The 22,462-nt window shown below is 37.0% G+C and overlaps 1 protein-coding gene across 7 annotated transcripts in view; it reads left to right on the top strand.

Moving 5' to 3' along the window:
• Positions 1 to 22,462, top strand: part of LOC149065182 (diacylglycerol kinase delta) — a 170,294-nt gene that overhangs the window by 61,387 nt on the left and 86,445 nt on the right. For all 7 annotated transcript variants that reach the window (XM_089254486.1, XM_089254483.1, XM_089254485.1 and 4 more), the window contains exons 4-6: positions 12,583 to 12,663; positions 17,406 to 17,510; positions 20,818 to 20,947. In XM_089254486.1, coding sequence (XP_089110612.1) covers positions 12,583 to 12,663; positions 17,406 to 17,510; positions 20,818 to 20,947 — 316 coding nt within the window. The remainder of the gene's footprint in view (positions 1 to 12,582; positions 12,664 to 17,405; positions 17,511 to 20,817; positions 20,948 to 22,462) is intronic.

The following is a 22,462-nucleotide window of genomic DNA, read 5'->3' as shown; positions in this document are numbered from 1 at the left end:
TTTTGATGGTTTTCCTCTTCGCTTCCGCGTCTTTGTTTTTTGTTGCATCGAAATATTGTTAAGGCTCCCATTTCCGTTTATGGGCAATGAACCCTCGCATTTGGATTTGCAGAATTTCTTCTTCCTTGAAGACTGATTCCGCGAAAACTGACATTGCCATCCATTCACTTTTTTCTCCTCCATTTTGAGGGTTGTCTTCGGTTGGAAATATGAGATGATCGCCAAAGCGTTGTCGACTTGATTTATGTACAACTTGCATTCAGTCGCAAAAGCTGCCAGTAAATCTAATACGACGTATGATTAGCGGAGAGGGGGGATGCTGATAGTGCTGTATGTGAAGTAGTAAAATAATAAAACGGTGCATTTTGCAACCAGCTTCTTGCAAATGGACCAGGCATCTTTAACCGGTTGCTCGTGTGATCGATGTTAATATACCTTGTGAGTAAAAAAAAGTCATAATTTTACACGCCAATCGAATACTCGATCAAAGGATTAACATTGTTATAACTCATGTTTGAGTCCATCTCATCGTTTTTGTGTAGGTGCTCTTATCAGCACAGGCAGTGTTCACGATCAGTAGCGTATGCAGGATTTTCTTAAGTGGTTACCTTTTTTTGCTTCACGGGAGGGGGGTTGTTTTTTAATGCAAAAAACTCGACCCCCTCTGTGTACGCCAGTTGCGATTAGTTAGATGCAGGGCTCCCACTTGTCCTACTTTTCCTGCTTTTTGACAGTGTCCTACTGTCTAGTTTTGTCCTACTTTTTTACCAAATCAAAAAATTCGTGTAATTGATTTTAATTGAGGAGGGAATCATCGATATATAGCCAAATGTTACAAATGATGTAGTTGTAGTTGCAATAATTAATGATTATGCCAAAGCAGAAATTATATCGTTTTTAAGGTTATTTGGGTGTATTGGGGGTATTCAAGGATTACGTAAGCATTGGTGGGGGGTCCGATTTGCTGACTTTTGATAACGGGGGGGAGGTGCTTTGGATGATGCTTACGTCATCAACCACCCTTTATAAGATGAAATATTCTTAATGACATCTTACTCAGTGAGCCAAAAACGAGAAAAACCTTTCGTTAGTTCGTGGGCCCCAGAACTAACATTCCTCCTGTTGATGAGTCCCCTACAGAGCCACGTTAGTGATCTAAGTTTTTCGCGGATCCAGCTGATCTGGAAATATGTCCGGGTCATTTAAGTGCTCTGGATCCTGTGCCACGTATCACTGAAGTGATCCGCAACCATGTAATGATGATCACAAGTAATATCGGAATATGCCGAGGGTAATTTGAATGATGTAGATTCGCACTGGGGGCCGCTTAAGTGCTCTAAAACTGTGTCACGGTCACTTAAGTGATCTGTGAATGTGCCACGGGCCTACTTGAGTGATCTGAAAATGTGCCGCTGGCGCTTAAATGTTCTGGATTGTGCCACGGGTCACTTAAGCGATCTGTAAAAGTGCCACTTAGTTCATTTTTACAAAATTAGGTTTGAGGTGGCAGGCCACATCAGATAACCCACAGGGCCACATTTAGACTGGGGATAAGGGTTTTTTATACATGGCAGGTCGCAATGAATTTCTTTAAAAAAAAATTGAGTTCTTAGTGTTCAGATAGCATTAAAATTAACAGAAATTTATTATAACATATAAAGGTATTTTCTTTCGAAATTTTGATTTTTTTAAAATATTTTTTTGCATTTAAAAATTTAATTTTTGATCCTCTACTCCCCCCCCCCCCTTCTCCTCCGTACGTCTCTTATCCCACGTATATGCGTTAGGAGGTAGAGGGCAGAGCTGACGAAATTTTCTGTCAAGGAGGGTGGGGGGGGGGGTCAAAATGGCTGAAAATTTGCTGACGCAATACTTGAACGGCCCCTAAAAGGGTGTATGTGGACCATTTGGTTTATTAATTTTTCATTTGCTTAGTTAGAGGGTTCAACAAGTAGAGTAGTCATTAAAAACTTCTGTCTGTATGGAAAAAATACTTTTTATTTACCACTTCATGACCTTGAACAGTAAATAATTTTAGAGGGGCATTTTAGAGTATCGCGAAGCTGTTCTCGTACCGGGCCGCATAGTACCATCCCTGTATGCATTATCGAAAGCTAGAAATTTTTTCATTGGTAGTGCATTAGAATATTGTAAAAAAAAGTTTGAAGCACTAGTCTATCAGTTTCCCTAAATTTTTGTCCCCCATCCCTCTTTTCCCTCCTCCCCCAGAAGATCATGACCCACTGGCCTGTCTCAATCGAGAGATATAAACAGGTGGTCGAAGAAGACCCAGGTCATGCTGGAAAATGCTCGTATATGTGGTGTAAACCTGACTTGAAGTTTGTTTCGGTGTAATGCTTGTCCTAGTGCAGCCACCTGCCATAAATTTCTCAATCTATGAGTGAAGTACAATGATTGAATAATTGTACCGTTGTAGCTTCCCTTTTCCCAGAAGAATATATTCCCCGAGAGCCCCTTTTCTTGAGCGAACGCATTGGATCTTACATTGAATCCACTTTTTCTACCTTCGCCCTAATATCGCCCACTTTGGCAAATCATACAGACTAATGTTTCCTATGTTAGCACGAAATTCCAATTCACGGAATCGATGGATGTATCTCGCCTTTTGGATTCTCGTGGAGAGACATCCTACGCTATGTGTGACAAAGGGTGCAATCAAACTCTCGTGGGAAAAACAAAGCGACCATAGGTGGTCCATGAGTTTCTGAGCAATCTTCGTGTCGACGACCTTCCAATATATCCTCTCGACATTATCGAGTAAATGCCATTGAGAAATGGATATCTTGTTTGCAGCTTTACGGGGGATTTTCTTTTTTTTATTCTTTTAAAGTGTGTCCGTCCATTAGCGCAAAACTTCCCATACTGTCTCCATATCTAAAAATAACCTCCAGGATAATAGGATAGTAGTATATTGGTGGAGGGATAAATAAATATGGGAGAAGAGAAGGTTTTGTGTGTATTTTGAGGGGGAAAAGGATATACGAGGATATAGGAATATGTGTGAGACTAGTATCAGCTGGAAAATTTTCTACACCTTTCTTCTTCCAAGGATCCAATGACGTATTCAGCGTTGAAAGCGTTTGATGGGCTTTTTCCGGTTAAGCGGATCAATTGGCGGACGGGAGAAACCCATCAATGTGTGTGCATATCCACTCCTTTGTTTTCGATTGGTGTGTGTGAATGACAAGATCTTTTTTTTCCCTTTTATTGCTTGCTATTTTCTTATTCTGTATTTTATGGAGCATTTCAAACTCTGGTATCGGCTTTCTAGGAAATGTAAAAGCCGAGAGATATCACTCAATTAGTTCAGACAGTGGTTCGGAAACTTTTCCGTTACACGGTGCCTTTTGTGCATCAAAATGTTTTCACTATCTCCCTAATCAGAACATAGATCTACCTAATACTTCCAAAATGGTGAGATTGATTAAATACAAAAACAATTCGAATTCTCCCAAGCAAAAAAATTTATGCATGCTATAGAATATCTACTCTACTCAATAAGACATGTTGTCATGGCGCTGTCAAATATCTGATCACGGGAGGGGTGGGGGCACAGTTAAGTGCGTACGTGATTCAAAAGTGTTTAAATTAACAGAAATTGATTAAAATAGCATATAAAAGGAATTTTCTTTCGATATTTTTGTTTTACGTAAAAATATTTTTTGATAATTTTTTGGGTGACTTGGAAAGAGCAACACAAGCCCCTCCCATACCCCCTCTGTGCGCCTCTGGCTACGATGCGGCATTTAGGAACTTTTTCGAGTGTTTAAGTCCATTAAAAATGCCTGTGTGGGGGGGGGGGTAATTCCCTGAACCATCTTAGTAGGCAAGCTTAGTGGCCATAATTAGCTGGGCAGGTCGGTGCCAATAAGTTGCTGTGTGGGCATCGTGTTGCACTCTCATCGCGAGGTCAGCAGCGGTCGTCGTCCGAGGTTGGTTGTCTAGTGGTTTACTAACTTCTGGCGCAAATGCGAGCCGTTGAACGCGAGGCCTGGAAGACCCTGCCTCTGCTGGCTCTACCAATTAAGTCGAGAAAAATACGGGAATCGGGGAAGTTAATGCTGGACATCGTCGATTTTTGTAAATATGTTGCCAAATGTCAGCGAAACTGCGAAATTTTGCTTACAAGGCGAAAAATTTCCCTTGTCCAGAAATATAGCGATAAAGCAAGTCTGTTCAAATTTCAAGTCTTCAACTTTTTCCGGGGGGGGGGGGGGCAAAGAACATGTACTCAGTGTGTGTGTGTGTGTGTGTGTATGTGTATATATATATATATATATATATATATATATATATATATATATATATATATATATATATATATATATATATATATATATATATATATATATATATTGCCCATCCCAACCTTCACTTATAAAAAAAATGTCCCGTACGAAACTTACTTAAATTCCTAATCTTCACTGGAATCAGGAATGAAGGTAATTTGCATAATTTCTAAATTGTGTTATAATGAATATGACAACAAATATTTATGTCACATAGTATTTGCGAAGTTTATTTTTCCCGTCAAATACCAGGCCCGTCATTTGGCCCGTCAAAATGGTATATATACCATTTTATATATATATATCTATATACCATTTTTAGTGTATTTTCTAAAGCCAGTGGCGCTGCCCTCCCCCCCCCCTAAATGACGGGCCTGGTATTTGACGGGAAAAATGAACTTCGCAAATATTATGTGACATGAATATTTGTTGTCATATTCATTATAACACAATTTAGAAATTATGCAAATTACCTTCATTCCTGATTCCAGTGAAGATTAGGAATTTAAGTAAGTTTCGTTGAAAAACGGGTTATTTTTTTTATAAGTGAAGGTTGGGAATACGGGAATGTTTTGAGCAGCGGTGTCATGTTAATAAGCAAGTTGGAGCATCAAACATGTAATGAATCTTTTTTGCAACTTTAGGCCGACGAACATTTCCTGGATGTGTTCAGCTCTAGTCTTAGGAATTTCTTGAAGAAAACGTCATTAAAACAAAACTGACGAAATGTGTTGTATTCGAGGTGTTTGCTTTTCATCGGCGTTGTAAAGCAAGTTTATACCATTTTCAATGGGAATCATGCGGATCGTCAATTATTGACGTCATAGCCGAGGTGTTGTTATATCGGAGTTGGTATTTGCTAATTTTGCGTGCGCTGAGCTTAGGGAGACTATTGTTTCTAGAGCGACAAGTTTGAGAATTAGCTACATTGCGTACAGGTGATATATCTCGAGGTGTTAAGAGCAAATTTTGAATATTTGAAGGCTTCACCGCGAAAGCAACCCAAAATTGTTATTCCTCCTAGGACTCTCGCGTCTATTTGCAATGATCAAACAAGTTGAAAACCCGACGAGAAGAATATGCCTTTATACAGGATGTCCCATCAATACCGCCGGAACTCTGCACAACCAGATTCCTCGCTTGGAATACATAAAAAAATGCCCAAAGAGCTGTACCTACGACCCATAGTTGGAGAAAAATGTGAAAGAAAAGTATGACATCATATGTCCGGTGCAAGAAAAAAAACTTTGTTGGAAACATGGAACATCGGTATTTGCATATGTTTACATAGGAAGATGTTCAGAATGTCCACCGCGCATATCGAGGCATGCATGTGCGTGCCGTTGTCTGACGTCAAGCCGTCGTTTGATATAACACCGGATATGACGTCATACTTTTCTTTCGCGTTTTTCTCGAAAGCTATGGGTCGTACAGGTACAGTTTTTTTGGGCATTTTTTATGTATTCCAAACGAGGAATCTGGCTGTGCAGAGTCTGGGCGGTCTCGACAAGGCAACCTGCATACCTCGGAACCATATTATTATATGTCCAATTCTGAGATTTTCGTTTGCCGATTTTTAGATATTACTGTTTCCTTGTAGTTCTCATTCTTTAGTTTAGGGTCATATTATTGTACACTCATGTCCATTAATTAAGGATAATTCAGAATCACACGGAAATCGAAATCTAAAGTAAAAGTTTCACCTTTAGAATTGTCACACACATCTGCAAGAATGATATGCAAATTTCAGGAAGCCACCAGATGATGCCGATAGTACGTCACAATGACGAGAGTGTAAGGGGGGGGGGTATATAAGGAATGATGGCAAAGAAGTGAAATTGTTCACAAGAGTTCTGTAAGGCGCTCAGTGCCATAAGCGAATAGTTATGGCACAGAGGACGCATGTGGATGATTTTTTACGTGGTAGAATTATCGGCCGCCTGGAATGTGGGCGTACTCAGATGGAAGTATCCGAGGAACTTGGAATTGCCCAAAGTGTCATCTCTAGGCTTTGGCAACGATTCAAAGATAACGGAAATGTCAGTAGACGTTACAGTACAGGTCGCCCCGAGTTACAACGCCGAATGAAGACCGGTATTTGGCAGTAACTGCCAAAAGAAGCAGACGGAGCACAGCATCCGACCTGTCTCGTCAGCTGTCTGCAGCCACGGCTACCACAGTTTCAAGGCAAACCGTGTACAGACGTTTGGGAGATATTGGTCTATATGCTGTCAGATGTGTTCCGCTCACGGCAACTCACTGTCGGCAGCGATTAGCCTGGAGTAGAGAACATTCAATGTGGACATCCTCACAGTGGGCTTGTGTGATGTTTTCCGACGAGTCCAGGTTTAGCTTGCAGTCTGATTCACGTCGGACTTCCATATGGAGAACGCCAGGTACCCGTTACCACCAAGACAACATCATTGAACGACACCGTTACGGTGGTGCAGCATTGCTCGTTCGGGGTGGAATTATACTGGGTTCCAGAACAGATGTTGCATGTTCAAACCGGAACCATGAAAGCCCAAATTTATCGGAACATCATTCTGGAACAACATGTACGTTTGTTTAGGGGTGCCATGGGTGCAGAATTTGTGTTTATGGATGACAACGCCCGTCCTCACCGAGCAAACATCGTAAACGAATGCCTTGAATCTGAGGAGATAACCCGTATGGAATGGCCAGCATTCTCACCTGACTTGAATCCGATAGAGCATGTGTGGGACATGCTTGGCCGACGAGTTGCAGCCCGTCAACCACCTCCTACATGTGTACCGAAACTTCGGAGAGCATTGTTTGCTGAGTGGAGTGATCTTCCCCAAGATCAGATCGATAATTTGATATTCAGCATGCCTAGGCGTTGTACGGACTGTATTTCATCGCATGGGAGACATACAATGTATTAACCATCATACCAACCATGTAATAGTAAGTTTTTGTAAAGGAGATACGATTTTTGCTCCCTGGAGCAATTGTAAAAAATAATTTTTATGAATGGTATCATACATACACCATCGTTTTTGCTCTTTATCTTTTGTTTAATAAATTGGCTTTATGAATAAGTAACGTTTGTTTTGTTTCTGAACCTTTATTTGCCGGAGCTGGCATTATCCTCAATTTATGAACATGAGTGTATTTTAGCTAAAATAATTTCTAAAACTTCAAAATTATTTTAGCTAAAATACAATGACCAAACTACAGAATGAGAGCTACATGAATACAGTAATACCTCAAAATTAACAAAAATGTACATAAGATGATTCTGAGATGCTGATAAATTTATTTTCCTTCTCGTTTACTTGTTTTTGAAAAATAAGCTTGTTTAGACGGGTCTAGACGCCGCATTTGATAATCAAGATGCATTTCCAAAGGTCAATCGCTTTTCCCTGATTTTGCCGATCCATCACACGATCCCGTCTCGTCTGAGAAAGTAGAATTTTCATGCTCGTAAATTGATCCCTTTTTGTGTGTGCATCGCTCTCGTTATTCCGATGAAGTATAAATTGGTATTTCCCTTTCTCGGTATCGTCAAATAAATAGCCTTTCTATGTAAGTGCTATCTCGGAACGAAGTCAACGAAAATACGGGAGAAGCTTCTGTGAACAAAAAAAGAAAAAAAGTATTTTTTTTTCTTTCCCTTCGTTAGAGAGAAAAAGATCATATAATCGGATAAATTGAAGCCCTAGAAAAGCTTCCTGGATGGCCTTGACCTTATATGGCTTCTCCCGGATATGGGTGGAATACCCTTGTCAGTAGGAATCGAAATGCGTGGGCGGCTATTAATAGTGCAGAGGAAAAAACAGTGAGCCAGGGTTTCCGTGAGAAACCGGGACATCGTCATCAGCTCTTGGGATCTGATGGTAATCTTTTTTGTTGGTGGTTTCTCTCGGAGCGACGTCGATTTCCCAGATTCATCGCATCACTCGATTTATTTTATTTATTCCTGAATAAGCCTTTTCGATGGGAATCGAGTTATCGTCGGATTTTTACGTTGTTACGTGCACGTAACATTTTATTAGAGTTAAAACGCAAGAGCTCTTGGAGCGTGATCCCGATATCCAGGCCGTTGATTCCGCACAGTTAGCAGAAGCATAAGTTAATTATCTTCACCAGGCATCTTTAACCTGTTGCTCGATGCTTTTGTACTCCAGACCAGGGCCGCAACTAGAAATGAAAATTTAATTTGTTGTCCCGAGCCAGTATCCATACTAGGCACTTCTCCCCCCCCCCCCACCGCCGTAATTTTGAACGGAAAATGAGTGCCCTTTATGGTTGAGCACCAGACCCTACTCCAGACATACTGATCCACACTACAATAAAATAACCCATCCATCAGTATTATTATTTGAGTTGGTGTCCTGCTTTAGGAGACCGAGACAAAAGAAAGGGGCATGGTCCCACAGAGCACAGCGATAGATATCTTGGCTGCACAGAGCACGTAACCCCCTTGAGTTTGAGTCTTCAACCTTTTAGGAGTGTGGAGAACCGTTTGTCATCATTTCAAGAAGACCAGTTATACACAGCCCTTGACATATGCTCTAACTCAAGGAAGCATAATGATTGAATAAGTATTTAATCAAAGAATCAATATTTCGGAATTTCTTTTTATAGGAACTAAAAAATCAAGCTTGAGCATCGAACACCCTTGGATGTTTTAATGAATACCGTGATATATAGCACGGTTTTTAAATTTTTTTAGCCACAACCCAGAATCAACAACATAATGACTTTGTGACCGGGCGCGGATGAGTCAGGGAAATGTGTTGGGGGGGGGGTGATTTATTTAAGTTCGATGGGTAGTCCCATATTTTACAGGACAAAACAATTTTTCCCCCACGTTATTCGCGCTCTTGGGAGTAACAGTCGCCCCCTTTGGATCCGCACCTGTTTGCAACCCATAGGTGTATTTTTAATTTGAAAATGCTAATTAAATCTTCCTTATTAACAAAATGTTTGATTTTTCAAAATTAACACCCTTTACTATATCACGGACGAAATATTTTGTCCAAACGTTAGTGGAATCAATTCAATCCAGTTCTTGGTGGTAAAACAGGAAAGAAAACACAATTTATTGTAATCCTATGAACCGAATGTTTTTATATCCCCCGTTTTTTCTATACCCTGTTAGTGATTCCCCCCACATATAATAGCTTACCTCCGGGGTCGTGAATTCTAACACAATTGACATGTTAAAAAAATATGATAAATATATTGAGATAAATCAAAAAGCTACCCATACTTAGATGATGCAAACCATAATTTTTTATGGGCAGTATATTAATATTTTATCATAATTAGTATTTTTTTATTGCTCTTATTGGGTCGCTGTATTTTTGATATGGATATGGAATGCACATATAAACTATATATTTTTTTATGGGGAGATCTTTTTTCAGCCACGTTTTGTCTGTTATGGCCTTTGCATTTGTATATTGTATCTTTCTACTATATACATAGGGTGAGATTCTTTCAACAGAAATAAGTACAATAACTTTTTATCTTGCAATAGTTGATTCCTTGTTGGTGTCATTTTTTGAGAGCTGCTTAAATTTACGTAAATTACGCAAAATTTACGCAATTTGCTAAGATTAATTGATGAATGAAAACAATGAACCTGTAGAAAACACTGGAAATGACTTAAAAAAATAAATTCTTTGAAAAAAAATTGTGGGAAAAAAATACAGTGTGTAAAAAAAATTGTGAATTTTCTGAAATAGCTCATATATGAACAACCAGTTTGAGATTCAGAGTGAAGAGCCCACTGCAGTGAAGGTAGTTAAAGGGCAAAACAGCTGATTTCTAGAGGTCAACATGATTGGCTCTTGTTCACCTTTTACTAATAGATGAGAAGGATTTACTTGCGAGTTAAAAGTATTCATTATTAATTCAGATTGAAGGATTTGTTTTAAGCATTTCCTTTTACTTCAATGTCCATGCTTCTACTTCAATCCTTTTGCTCTGGAGCATTTCCTTCTTTCTATTCATACAATAAGCTGAATACAGTAAAACCTAACTAACAGTAAGTGGTCACTAACGGGAAGTGGCCATTATTGGGAATGGCAGTTTAAATTTTGAAGAAAAATTAAATTTGCTATCTATATAGAATGTAAAATAATAATTGATTAAATAATTTATATAATTGATTACATTGAAATATATGATTGTATTGATAATATTTGATCTACAACAGTATTTTGGCATCCTAAAATTTAGGCTTGCAGTGCTGAGGTAGAGCACAACAGAAACGACTTGGTGCAAAAAACAGATATGGATCAACATGGCACACCAGCTACCCCAAATAGTTATTTGTTCCTGTAGACCATACATACTCAGCCCATTGTGCATGGCCAAAATGCTGAGCCTATATCAAACCTTATTTTGTAAGCATGAACTAAGCAGCACATTTCCAGATCACTTCAGTTACCTATGGTTTAATTCCACATCAGTCGAATGGAGTGGAGTGCAGCGCATTCGCAGATCACTTCTGTGACCCGAAGCACATAGATCACTCACATGACCTGGAGCACATTTACAAATCACCTGAGTTATCTGTGGCACATTTAACGATCACTTAAGTGGCCCATGTCACAATTATAGATCACTTAAGTGACCTTCTTTTCCTCTCCACTGACTTCAATGTACTAATCTAGCATTTGTACCCAAGAAGAAAAAAAAAATATTTTTTCATCTATAGAGTTCGGAGAAGAGCAAAACTCACTTGAAAATTATTTTCCTCATCGCGTATGTGTATTTTTTTCTGACTGCCTGTCCAAAATAGCCATTGTTTGAAAATCTTTATTCAGAACTTACCTGTAATGTCAAGTGTATAGGCTGTGTTCTGTTCCAACAGAATGTGACCATTATTTGGAGATTATTGTTGTTCGGAGGTGGTTGGGAAGCTTTACTGTACTTATATTTTGAAGGGGAGGAATAAGAAGTCCAGTGGGGTAAAAGTTTAGTTACCCAATGTTCACCCCTATGATTTATGGTGAAGATAAATCTGCAAGTTTTCAGGGTAATTTTACTGGTACAACTTATAAACCAGAGTCCCTCTTTTGGTATGGCAGAGCCCCTCTTTTGAGGGCCATTGTGTTGGCCCTCAAGCATATACAAGTTGTTGGCCCCTGGAATATTGTATTTTTTACGCATTTATAAAACTATATCACTTCTAACATTAGACGAGTTCTAGTTTTATTATATACATTTCCTACTTCCCAGTACAGTTATGCACTGTTGGAGTAGAGAGACATCCGATAGCCTACATACAAATACAAAAGCTTCAACAGGCTAATTGCCCAATGAGGTGACTGAAAAATTATGTCCATAAAATATATATTATATATTTTCATCATACACATTTTCATTTATGGTGAGATGCAGCTTCTTATCTAATACAAATACAAAGGCCACACAGGCAAATTGCCCAATGATGTGGCTGAAAAAATTATGCCCATAAAAAATATGGACGTCAAATATAACCGAAATAATAATATATGATACACTTCCCACATAAAAAAAGATTATGGTTGTCTTTTCTAAGTATGGATAGCTTCTCAATTTATTGCACTGTGTCCATCATACTTTTTAAACATATCAATTGTGTTGGAATTCATGACCCTCAGAGGTAAGCTATTCCATTTATTGACAACCCTATTAGAGAAAAACTCCCTGCATCACCACAACCTGGACCTGTCCCTTACTAAACAATACTGGTGTCCCCTTGTTGAAGCAGTTGATTGATGGTGTATTAATTACTCGTGGTCCATCCTGTTGGAAATTTTGAACAATTCTATCATATCCCCTGAAACCTGCATTCCTCCAATGTAAACATATTTAGGAAATGAAATTATGAAATAAATTGTGAGTTGATACTTCACACAAGTGAATACATTCATAAATAAATTCCTATCCAGCTTTAAAAATGTGAATAGTAAAAACAACACTCCTAATTCATATTGATTGATTGAATTAATCAGTTGACATCACAAGATCCCAGCTATCATTTATATACATTAACAATAGGTACAAATCGGATAATTGGATAATAAAGCTTTTATTGCTAATGTCTGAAGTAAGTCCATGAAAATCCAAAAAAAAAAAAAAGCATTGAAAACCAATGTAAAGTTGATCTGATATAAAATATGTGCAAGTTGATTGAAAATTTTTATTGCTGAATTTCAATTGTCTGTTAATGATATTATTATAAAAATATTTATAATGTTTTGTTAAAGAGTAACATGTTCTCATGCATTTGTGACTTTTCTTATTTCAGTCTGTGATTTTTGAAGAAATAGATCTTACTGATTTGAGTATAGCAGAATGTAGCATTAAGAATGTAAATCATAGTTTTCAGGTAAATTTTATCTATTTTTATCTTATCACTTCCAGTATCTAATTTGTATGTGTTTTTTCTGAAAATAAATTAAGCATAATTGAATAAGTTTTTATTTGCTCGAAAAAAAACAACAAAAAACAACAGATTTTTAGACATTTAGTTTTATCTATTACACAAATTAAATAATAGATTAATACACCCATAAATTATAACACATTTGGGGTAAATTAGCTGCTACAATTATTCTCAAAAACTTGATTATGTTAAAAATGCTGCTTGAAAGTAGAGAAATTGAATAGAGTGAAATATTTTATGTAGTTTGGCCAAAAGCAGAAATACAGGCTGGTCATGAAATAAGTTCGCTGATATATGAACCCCTAACGGCAGCGAAAATCAATGAATGCAAATTAAATTCAAATGTATAAAAGTTTTAGAATATACGCTTGAGAATGAGGAACAAAAACAAAATCTAGCTCTCACATGGTTACAGCAAGAATAATTTTGAAAAATTCAAATAGCAATGCTCCTTTTTATGCATTGCAAAGTAAATATGTATACAAGCACAGTAAAAAAATCATAAACAGTGTTTTAACAGTACCTGTAGCACGGTTAATGCTAGAGTTAGATGCATAAAATGTGGAAGTAACCAATGCAGATCACATCACTGCAGCAATAAGTTAGTTCTCCACTAAGAGGTTAATGCACCAACCCCTTAGTGAGATCTTTCTTTTGCCAGATTTGTGTCCTGCACCAGCATTTACAGTGCTACAGGTACCATTCCAACAACATGCATAATTTTTCACTGCGCAGATCACTTAGCAATGCAATAAAAGTTTGTGTTGCCATTAAAATTTTCCAAAATTTTGTAGCTGTGACCACGAGAGCTCAGTTTTTGTTTTTCTCTTTATTCTCGAGTGCATGCTTTGGAACACTAATATCTAATTTCATTCACAATCTTTGACTTTTGCAGCCAATAGAGGCTGATATTGGCAAAGTAATTTTATAATCATCCAGTTTTTCATATCAACACAATTAGAATGGCACAAGCTATGATCATTTCGTCTTGTAACCATTTTTTCATCATCTTATAGAATGAAATCTCAAATAATTAAAGTGCAAGTTATTAGTTTCATTCAGTTGGTTCTTTTTTTCTTAGTTTAATTATTCTATTTGGAAATTGGAAAACATAAATGCTCATGATAGAAGTAACAGAATCACTAGTTTGTCAAGAATCAGAACCTAGTGATTCCTAGTGATTTTCTTTTTTTTCTCGCATTCAAATGCAAATCCAACATTTAGTCGTAGATGGAGATTGAACAATAAAACCACACCAGAGGATTCTTTTCTTCATATTATTTAAGGGTCGATCAGATGAAATCAGTGTTATCTGAAAATTTAATTTTAATGAGTAATTTCACTCTTCTCTAAATTTTTTTTTATCTGATAAGTAAAATTGAATTTTGATGCTAGAAATACGCACCTAGACGTGTATTGGTGAACACTGAATGAGACCCGTTCAAGTGGATTTATTAAAACTCTCGGTCAATCCAATGTTGTGGCAGAAATATGAAAAGGAATTGTATAAGTAAACCAGAATGCATTTGTGGTTGCGTTTTCCGTAATAAGTTTATCCTGATAAGAGTTGCTATATAATGCCAATATCTAGCTTGTATTAAATCTTTTTTATTAAAGAAGTTTATTATATTAGATAATTTTTTTTTCTTAAAGAGTGTCCCAAAATGTTAGAGCTATCTATGTTTATCGGCCGCTATGTAAATTTTGGCACATCTGCACAGCGAGTCTTCGCTGCTAGGTTAGAGGGGAAGGAAAAAATGGTTTTATTATAGTCAGTAACTGCATAGTTTTCAGTCTTGAATTTAATTTTGCGTTTTTTTCATAAGGGATAGAAGAAAATCTCTAATAGCTCGAGAACAAAACAAAATAGATGAATTTAATTGGAATAAGCTGTCGTTTGGAGTTAATGCAAAGTCAATTTGCTGATCCCATACATAGTTTCTGATTATTTGAAATTGAAGGGACTGTATGGCACCAGAAAGATTAAAGGTCTCTTTCCTGTCATGACAGAACACCAGAAAGTGTGATGCAATGTAAAGTAAGTAACTCTTCCATCAGTTTGAGGCAAATATATACATTCACATCAAGAAAAGATGCTATCTAAATCTATAGTTCATTGCATTCGCAAAATGCTTGCTCATCCAAAACTTAGTAAGCCTCATAAACAGGAAAGACTTTATTATTGAAAATATCATGTGTCATGGACTTCCAAGTGGCATAACGTCAGCTTAAAGACTTATTTATACAGTCCAGAAGACTAGAAATATTATTGGCATGATATCAGAAAGAGGAAACTTAGCTACTGTAAGCATCAACAAGGAGGCAGAGGTGTAGCCATCTGGAGTGTGTTCAGTGCTAGTGGAAAAGTGCAGTTAGCTGTTATGTCTGAATGCGCAGACATATCGAGAACTGTTAAATCAGTGTCCAATTCCATTTTGTTGAATCTCAAACTGGCTAAACAGCTCAATTTTAACAGGACAAAACACCACCTCACAATGCAAATTCGACATGGGACTGGTTTCTTGTGAATGTGATTCCAGTGATGGACTACTACTGAACCAAACACCAACTCTGGCCATATCGCTATATTGCAATTTACTGCCATTAGTGAGATGGGTTGGAAGTGAAGGCGCTGTCTATCGGTGGTCGCCTCGAGTTTGCTAGGGAAAATATCTTATCTATATCCTCCCTTGGGTTCGAACCCGGGACCCTCACAACATCCTTCACGATGGTAGACGAACATCTTACCACCATGCCACTCGGGCACCCAGTGATGGACTGGCTCGCATGTTTTTCAGACCTCAATTTGGATGGAAAACGTAGGCTGCAGTGTCATGTAAAGTATGTGAGCATGGCAAGCAATACAACAGTGTATCAGAATTTGAAAGAGCGATCTTCAAAGTGTGGCAAGATATTCCTATGCAGAATTGCCAAAAATTTGTTGAATCAATGCCTAGACAAGTGTTTGACACTATAAAGAACAATGGAAAATTTATTGAGCATTGAAAATAGTTTGTTTGGGTGGCTTTATCATTTTGGGACAGGTTTTGATTCTATTTGATTTTTTTTTTTCTATTGTAAGAAATGCAGATATATGTTAGATTATTATCATTTTAATCCTGTGCAGTCAGGAATTTCTAGTTAAAAAAAACTTTTCACTTCCAAAAAATAAATTGTTATTTATATAGAATATTGTATGTGGCTTTGTCATTTTTGACACACCTTTCTATTGTTCGACTTCAACCAATGGCCTGAATCTGGGTCATTCTAATGCATGAGCCCACTCAGGTGGTGGGGGGTGTCTCATCTTAAATTGAAAAAAAAAAATAAAATAAATAAATAATATTTTTAAATAATACAGTGAACTAGATTTTATATTGGGGGCTTATCTTGGATTTAAAGGCAGTAAGGGTCCTTCAGAGCATCGCTTTGCTCAGGGACCCATGAAACTTGAGACGGCCCAGAGTTGAACACATATATTTTATTCCTAAAAATTCTTCTTATCTACAGTTACTATTTTATGCTATTATACTATTTTACAGATACACGTGTGACCTATCTTATTTCTTGAGTGAGCTTAATGAATGCTTAAGGCCCCCTTTATAGGTACACTTCTGGGCATGCAATAGCTGTAAACAACTTCAGAACCGCCATAAAGAATGCATGTGTATAAAAGTGTGGATAAATTAGTTTTCTAGTCCCATAATTATGTTTACTAGGTAATTGTAATAGTTAATTTTCAAACTTTGATTTGTTTCCTTTATCTACTGACATTATCAGATTCATATATATATTGGATTTTTTTGACAACTTCACAAGCTTTTGCATTTACTCTTAGGGTGTGGAAAAATTTAAAATATTTCAACTAGACGGCCTCTGTACCTATGGTTTTCTTTCTGTTTTTTTAACACTGAAGCCATGATATTTTCAGTATACCTAGTATCACGGACTGGGTCAAATTGACTCAAACTGTGAAGAAATCTGTTTTTGCTATAACACAGGTTTTTATTTTTGATTCCTGGGCTTTTCTCCACTCATATTTAATGTTGATTAATTGTGTGTTCAATAAGGGAAAACTATATCTGTTTATGAATATAAAATGGGCTCCAAAATTAGCTAAAAAATGATGCAATTTAGAAAAAATACAATTTTATATACAGTGTTTGCACTGTTCAATGCAAATACTTTTTTCAGTAAACCCATAGTGTGACAAAGATGTGAAATAGGCATATCAAATTAAGTTTGAGAAAAATTATAATATGATTCAGTCAATTAGATATTGATTTCTTATGATAAATGGAATTTATGATGAAGCAAATTTTTTTCGTGATTCTTGTAAATTTACCACATGTTGAATTTGCACAACCCATGCTAAAAATCAAGAGTTTTGTTTCCACATTTTGATGTTACCTGACATCTGACTCGTTTTTCATTTTTTTGATGACTTATGAACAGTTACATGATCAAGAGCACACAAACGACACTTATGATGTATGCAGCTCTTCAATAAGATTTTTGAGGAACTGCTTTCGAAAAATTGTTTTGCCATTCTGTACTTCGTACAAGACTGTCCCACTCCAAGCGCAAGGAAAAGATCGTACGTGTGAAGTGATAAAGTGACCTTTATTGAAGACCATGTTTCATTTTCCTTGTGTTTTGATTAATCATTCATTTTCTGTTTGCAGTTAATAACCCCATTCCGAAGACTCATTCTTTGCGCTGAATCCCGTAAAGAGATGGAGGAATGGATAAGTGCTTTAAAGAGCGTTGGGAACAAAGATTTTTATGAGGTTATAATATTTTATTCCATGTAGTTATGAATTTTATTTCATGTCTTGCAAAGTGTTTCTTTGGTATACTGAATTAAACTCATATTATATGAAGTACTATTTCTCTTCACTTTTGTACCCGATTTTTGCAGAAAATACTATTTCAGTAATCAATATGCAACATACTTATTTAAAAAATTTTTTGCAGCAACTGGTGTTACAATTAATGAATAAGCTGTTTTTCACAATAAGTTTGAACATTTTTGCTTTCTGCCCAAAGAATAGCATACGAAAAAAAAAAAAAGTTTGAGGTGCAGACTGAATAATATGTTATATTTATAAACATTATAAGGCATACTGATGCACATTTCCAGCTAAAAATGTTTTTTATTAACTGTATCATGAGCAGTTGTACAAATAAATGAAAACTTTGCAGATGAAAAAGAGAGCAGAATATGAAAAGCATATGAAGAATTATTATTCTAAAATGTTCTTGTGTGGAATCCCTTTATAGTTAATTTATGGCTTGAAAACAAATAATGAGAATTGGCCCCAGAGCTAGAGCTTCACCAGCCCCGTCCTGGGGAGGGGCATGACCTTGACTCACAAGAACAAAGTTATGAAATAAGTATGTACTAGGCACACAATGATAGCCCCTTACCCATAGCACTGAGCTTGCGAAAAAAATGTATGTGACTGCTTAAAATTAAAATGACCGCTTTAGAAAAGCCTATGCTGCAGTTTTTACCCTCTCAAATGTAGGGTCCATGATAAGGCAGTTGCGGTTTCAGTACAGCACAGGGTATATGTTTTCCGTATTAAGACTGCATGCCGTTGCTGAGATTGGCCAAATGAGCATTGTTTACATCAGTGATCCCAGATGAGCCCTCTATGGTCTGTTTGTCTCATTTGGTAGAGAATTCTATCTGGGATAAATTCTATCTATTTGCTGGCAGATACATGTGGGGCCCTCCATTTGCTCTGCTTGGCTCGTACAATATTCATACTCGCTGATAATTCATATCAGCTGAGTACTCGCCACCCAGCACTAGACCCGGCCAAAGGGACTTTGTTTCCATCCATGGGGATCCCAAGGTGGTCGTTCTGTGGACTCTGCTTCTTTCGCTCAATACCTTTTGTTTAGTATTTACCTATGATCTGCTTGCCATATGCACTGTAATGGTTGGGAACCACTGCTGGTAACTCAAGCGTCCACAGCCGAGCTATGCTCACTCCAGCAATTTTTCATGTTCACGTACATGCTTCGAGGACTTGGCGATATGTGTAGGGAACATTAAGCATTCTTCTTTCAATTACTCATGTTCTAGACAGTTAATTTGTCTTTCTGTGAATGATTTTAGAAATTCAATGAAAATTTTATAACGCACCTCTTTTAACCCTTTCAAAGGGCAGAAATTTTTTCAAAACCCATTAAAAACAATGTAAACAGTTGGTCTCACTATGGGGAACACAGCACCAGAAAGGGTTAAAATGAAAAGAAACACTACAGTAAAACACCCATTTATGACATGTCGGTATTTACAAATAATATCTTTAACTTCCTCATTCACCTCTTATAATTTTCAAACAAGACGGTAAAATTAAAAGAAATTCACATTAAAAATTTCCAGCTTTGTACACCTTATCTTTGAAAATTTTTAAGGCCTATATCTTCATAGATATTATAGAGAGGCTATGTTCAAATGCTGACCACCTGCAGCAGGACTTTTAAGCTAGGTTTTTTTTTTGTGGAGGGAAACATTGCTGAGATTTTATTCGTTTAGGTCCCACTATAGTGAATTTGTAGAGTGAAAAATCAAAAAATGATAAGAATCATCCTGAGCCCTGTTAGTTTCACCCTGGGGTTGGGGGCCCTGATAATGTCATTATCAGTGAATCCGCCAGCGAATGCAGCTTCATTCCTTGGGAAAACCCCAGGTGTGCTGCAAAAGTAACGAAATGAAATTTCTTAACCCATTTATTTTAAAACTTTCACTTACAGAAAATAGCTTTTTTTTTCTCGAAGATTTGGTGTACGTCAAGCTTGCGTGTTTCAGGACTGAAGTAAAAGAAGGGATAACAAGGGCTAGAAAACGATGATTTATCTTATTCGATGGCTTGTGCTTTATTGTGCATTGCCAAGAAAAGTAAAGGGTGTACATTTTTTACATGGGTATGTTGCAGCAAAAAGGCAGCATGACAGAAGAATCGCACGGAATCCGTATAGAACTGGCAGAAATACAACTGACCCTCCAGCTATGGCTTCTTTATTCTTTTGACCTTACTAGCAGAAGAAAGCTCAAGGTTGAACTTCTTTGAGTGCATAAATTTTAGGGAGAGGAACTTATAGAAAAAAAAAATAATTAAAAAAAATTAAGAATTAGGAAAAAAGATGTAAATGAAGTTGTTTTGTTCAAGTCTCTTGGGAGAGACACCCCATTACCTATTGTGTGAAAGCTCTTGGGGGGGGGGGGACGATAGGCCCCTCGCCCCTCCCTGGATCTGCCACTGACCTAAATTATTTTTTCAGCTAGCTATAATACCCAGCACTGCCTAGGTTTTTTTCAATAACTGGGAGGATTGAAAAAGTGATAAACCATTATGAAGGCATAAACTATTATACATAATGCTCGCAGCATTAAAGAAGTGACAAACCATTGTAAAGGCGCATGCATGTTTGAAATGCATTGCTAGGGAACCACGGTAAACATTCCTTAAGTTATTGTTGAGGCCCAGGAACCATTGTTGCCAGACAGTTTTTTGCCCATTTAGGGTATTTGCTGACAAACTTTTAAAATAGCCTATCTCATTCAAGTAGGGTCCCGTTTTGTACGTATGCAAAATTTGTGTGTGACGGCATCTAAAATTGTAGATTTTTATAGAGAACACACACACAAAGAGACAGAAAATCAATTTTATATATATAGATTTGTCAAACCATAGTCAACACAAGCACCTATTTTGACAAATTCTTTCTTGGATGTAAAGCTGCATATTGATTAGTTTTTGGTTTCAATAATTCTGATAAAGTTGTATCCTTTCTCCCTGAATGTTGGTTTGAAACTGAATGGTATTTTGTATTCATCCAGAATGGCAATTATCACATTTGCCAGTCTTTTTAACACTTTTACAGTTAATAAAACCTGTTTCCTTATTGATTCATAGTGATACATACAGGCCAGGTGGAAAAATTATAAGGAGGATACAAATAGGTTAAATAAATTTAGTTTTGTGACTAATAATCATTCATGTATGAAAGATTGTTGTGATAATTCATAATGTGCTAGTATGAATTAGCTAAAATTTTTATAGTTTTTTTTCCTCTTAGGGTGTGGATCATCGTCAGTTTTTGTCTGGGGAACATAACTGGTATGTGACTTCTCATGCTAGGCCAACTTACTGTAATGTGTGTCGAGAAGCATTATCTGGTGTGACGTCTCATGGTTTGTCTTGTGAAGGTAAATCTTGATAATTATGCACTTGTAATCTCATTTAAACGAATCTCCTGTCCTTGATAAGAATTTTAAATATGTGAACATCTGGTCTCAATTGGAGAACTGCGTAACTTGAAATTTGAAGTTTTCCTCTTTTTATGATACTTCATTACCGCAGGTAACATCTACGTAACACATTAAGTAGATAAGGGATTCCTAAATTTTATATGTTTGCAGCACACTTGGTAATTTTAGATATCCCTAGGTACTTCAATAGCATCCTGTTGCAGTATATGTAGTTGTGAATCATATCCCTAATCTAAATCATCTTTTTATTTGATAAGATTGCTATGCGCAATATAACTTCATCTCGGAGCACCCTGGACTAATCTATGTGATCAATGGTGTGCAGTTGCACCTTCAGCATATTGTGTGAGGATCACTACATTAGATCATCTATAGCAAGGATACTCATCCTTTAAGGGAGTGCAGGGCCACTTATTGGTTTGAGAATGTGTTGAAGGCCACTTGAGTGATTTGGAACAGCACTGCAGGTCACTAAGTGATTTCTAAGTGTGCTGCAAATTACTTAAATGATCTAGAAATTTGCCACAGGCCATTTGAGTGATCTGTAACTGCGCCGGGGGTAACTTAAATTATATGGAATTGCACCATGGGCAGCTTGACTGCATCAGAACTGTTACACAGGTCACTTATGTGATCTACAAATATGCCATGAGTCACTTAAGCAATCTGTAAACATGCTGCAGATTACTCAAGTGATATGAGAATGTTCTGTGTGGGGCCACTTTAGTTACATCAAACTGCGCTGCGAGTCACTCAAATGATCTGTGAATGTCCTGCGGGTCACTTATGTTATCTGTAACTATATCACGGATCACTTAAGTAATATAGGAATGTACTGTGGGCTGCTTGCATGATCTGTAAATGTCCTTCGGGTCCATTAAGTGGTCTGGAAATGCCCTGCTTAGTTCATTTTTTACCAAAATTAGATTTGAGATTGCCGACTACATCAGATGACTCAGAGGGCCCCATTTGGCCTGTAGGCCATAGCTGAGTATGTATGATTAGTAGGTTTAAGACTTGTAGTTTGTGACTGATTGTTAAACCATTTCTTAAATTCTTGGATAGAAGACGTAACAAATCATCAGATTAATATCAAAGTTAGTTATTTAATATCCTGCGGCAATAACTTGCTACCTAATCTGTTATTTATCTTGCTGCAAGATAATATTAATTCATTGAATAAATATGTTGATTTGTAGCATAACACATACGAATGATGGCCCAAGCATAATTTTAAAAACAATAACATTTAATCAGAGAAAACAATAACTAAACACAATCCACAAGAAAACAAACATAACACATGCAAATGACCACATAACCAAACCCTACTATTTCGTCCCTCACTTTCAGACCAGACACATTTTGCTTGCTCCTGCAACGCCATCTCATTGAAAACGTTACGATCTGGAATGTTACAGATTAAATAATGCCTTGTATCAATGAATAAAT

This window comes from Pholcus phalangioides, unplaced genomic scaffold, assembly GCF_987345545.1.
Source record: "Pholcus phalangioides strain wild (caught in Gottingen) unplaced genomic scaffold, Ppha-v1.0 ptg000041l_1, whole genome shotgun sequence".
Taxonomy (NCBI): domain Eukaryota; kingdom Metazoa; phylum Arthropoda; class Arachnida; order Araneae; family Pholcidae; genus Pholcus; species Pholcus phalangioides.
The sequence above is the reverse complement of the archived record's forward strand: the minus strand, read 5'-3'. Positions and strand labels throughout refer to the sequence as shown.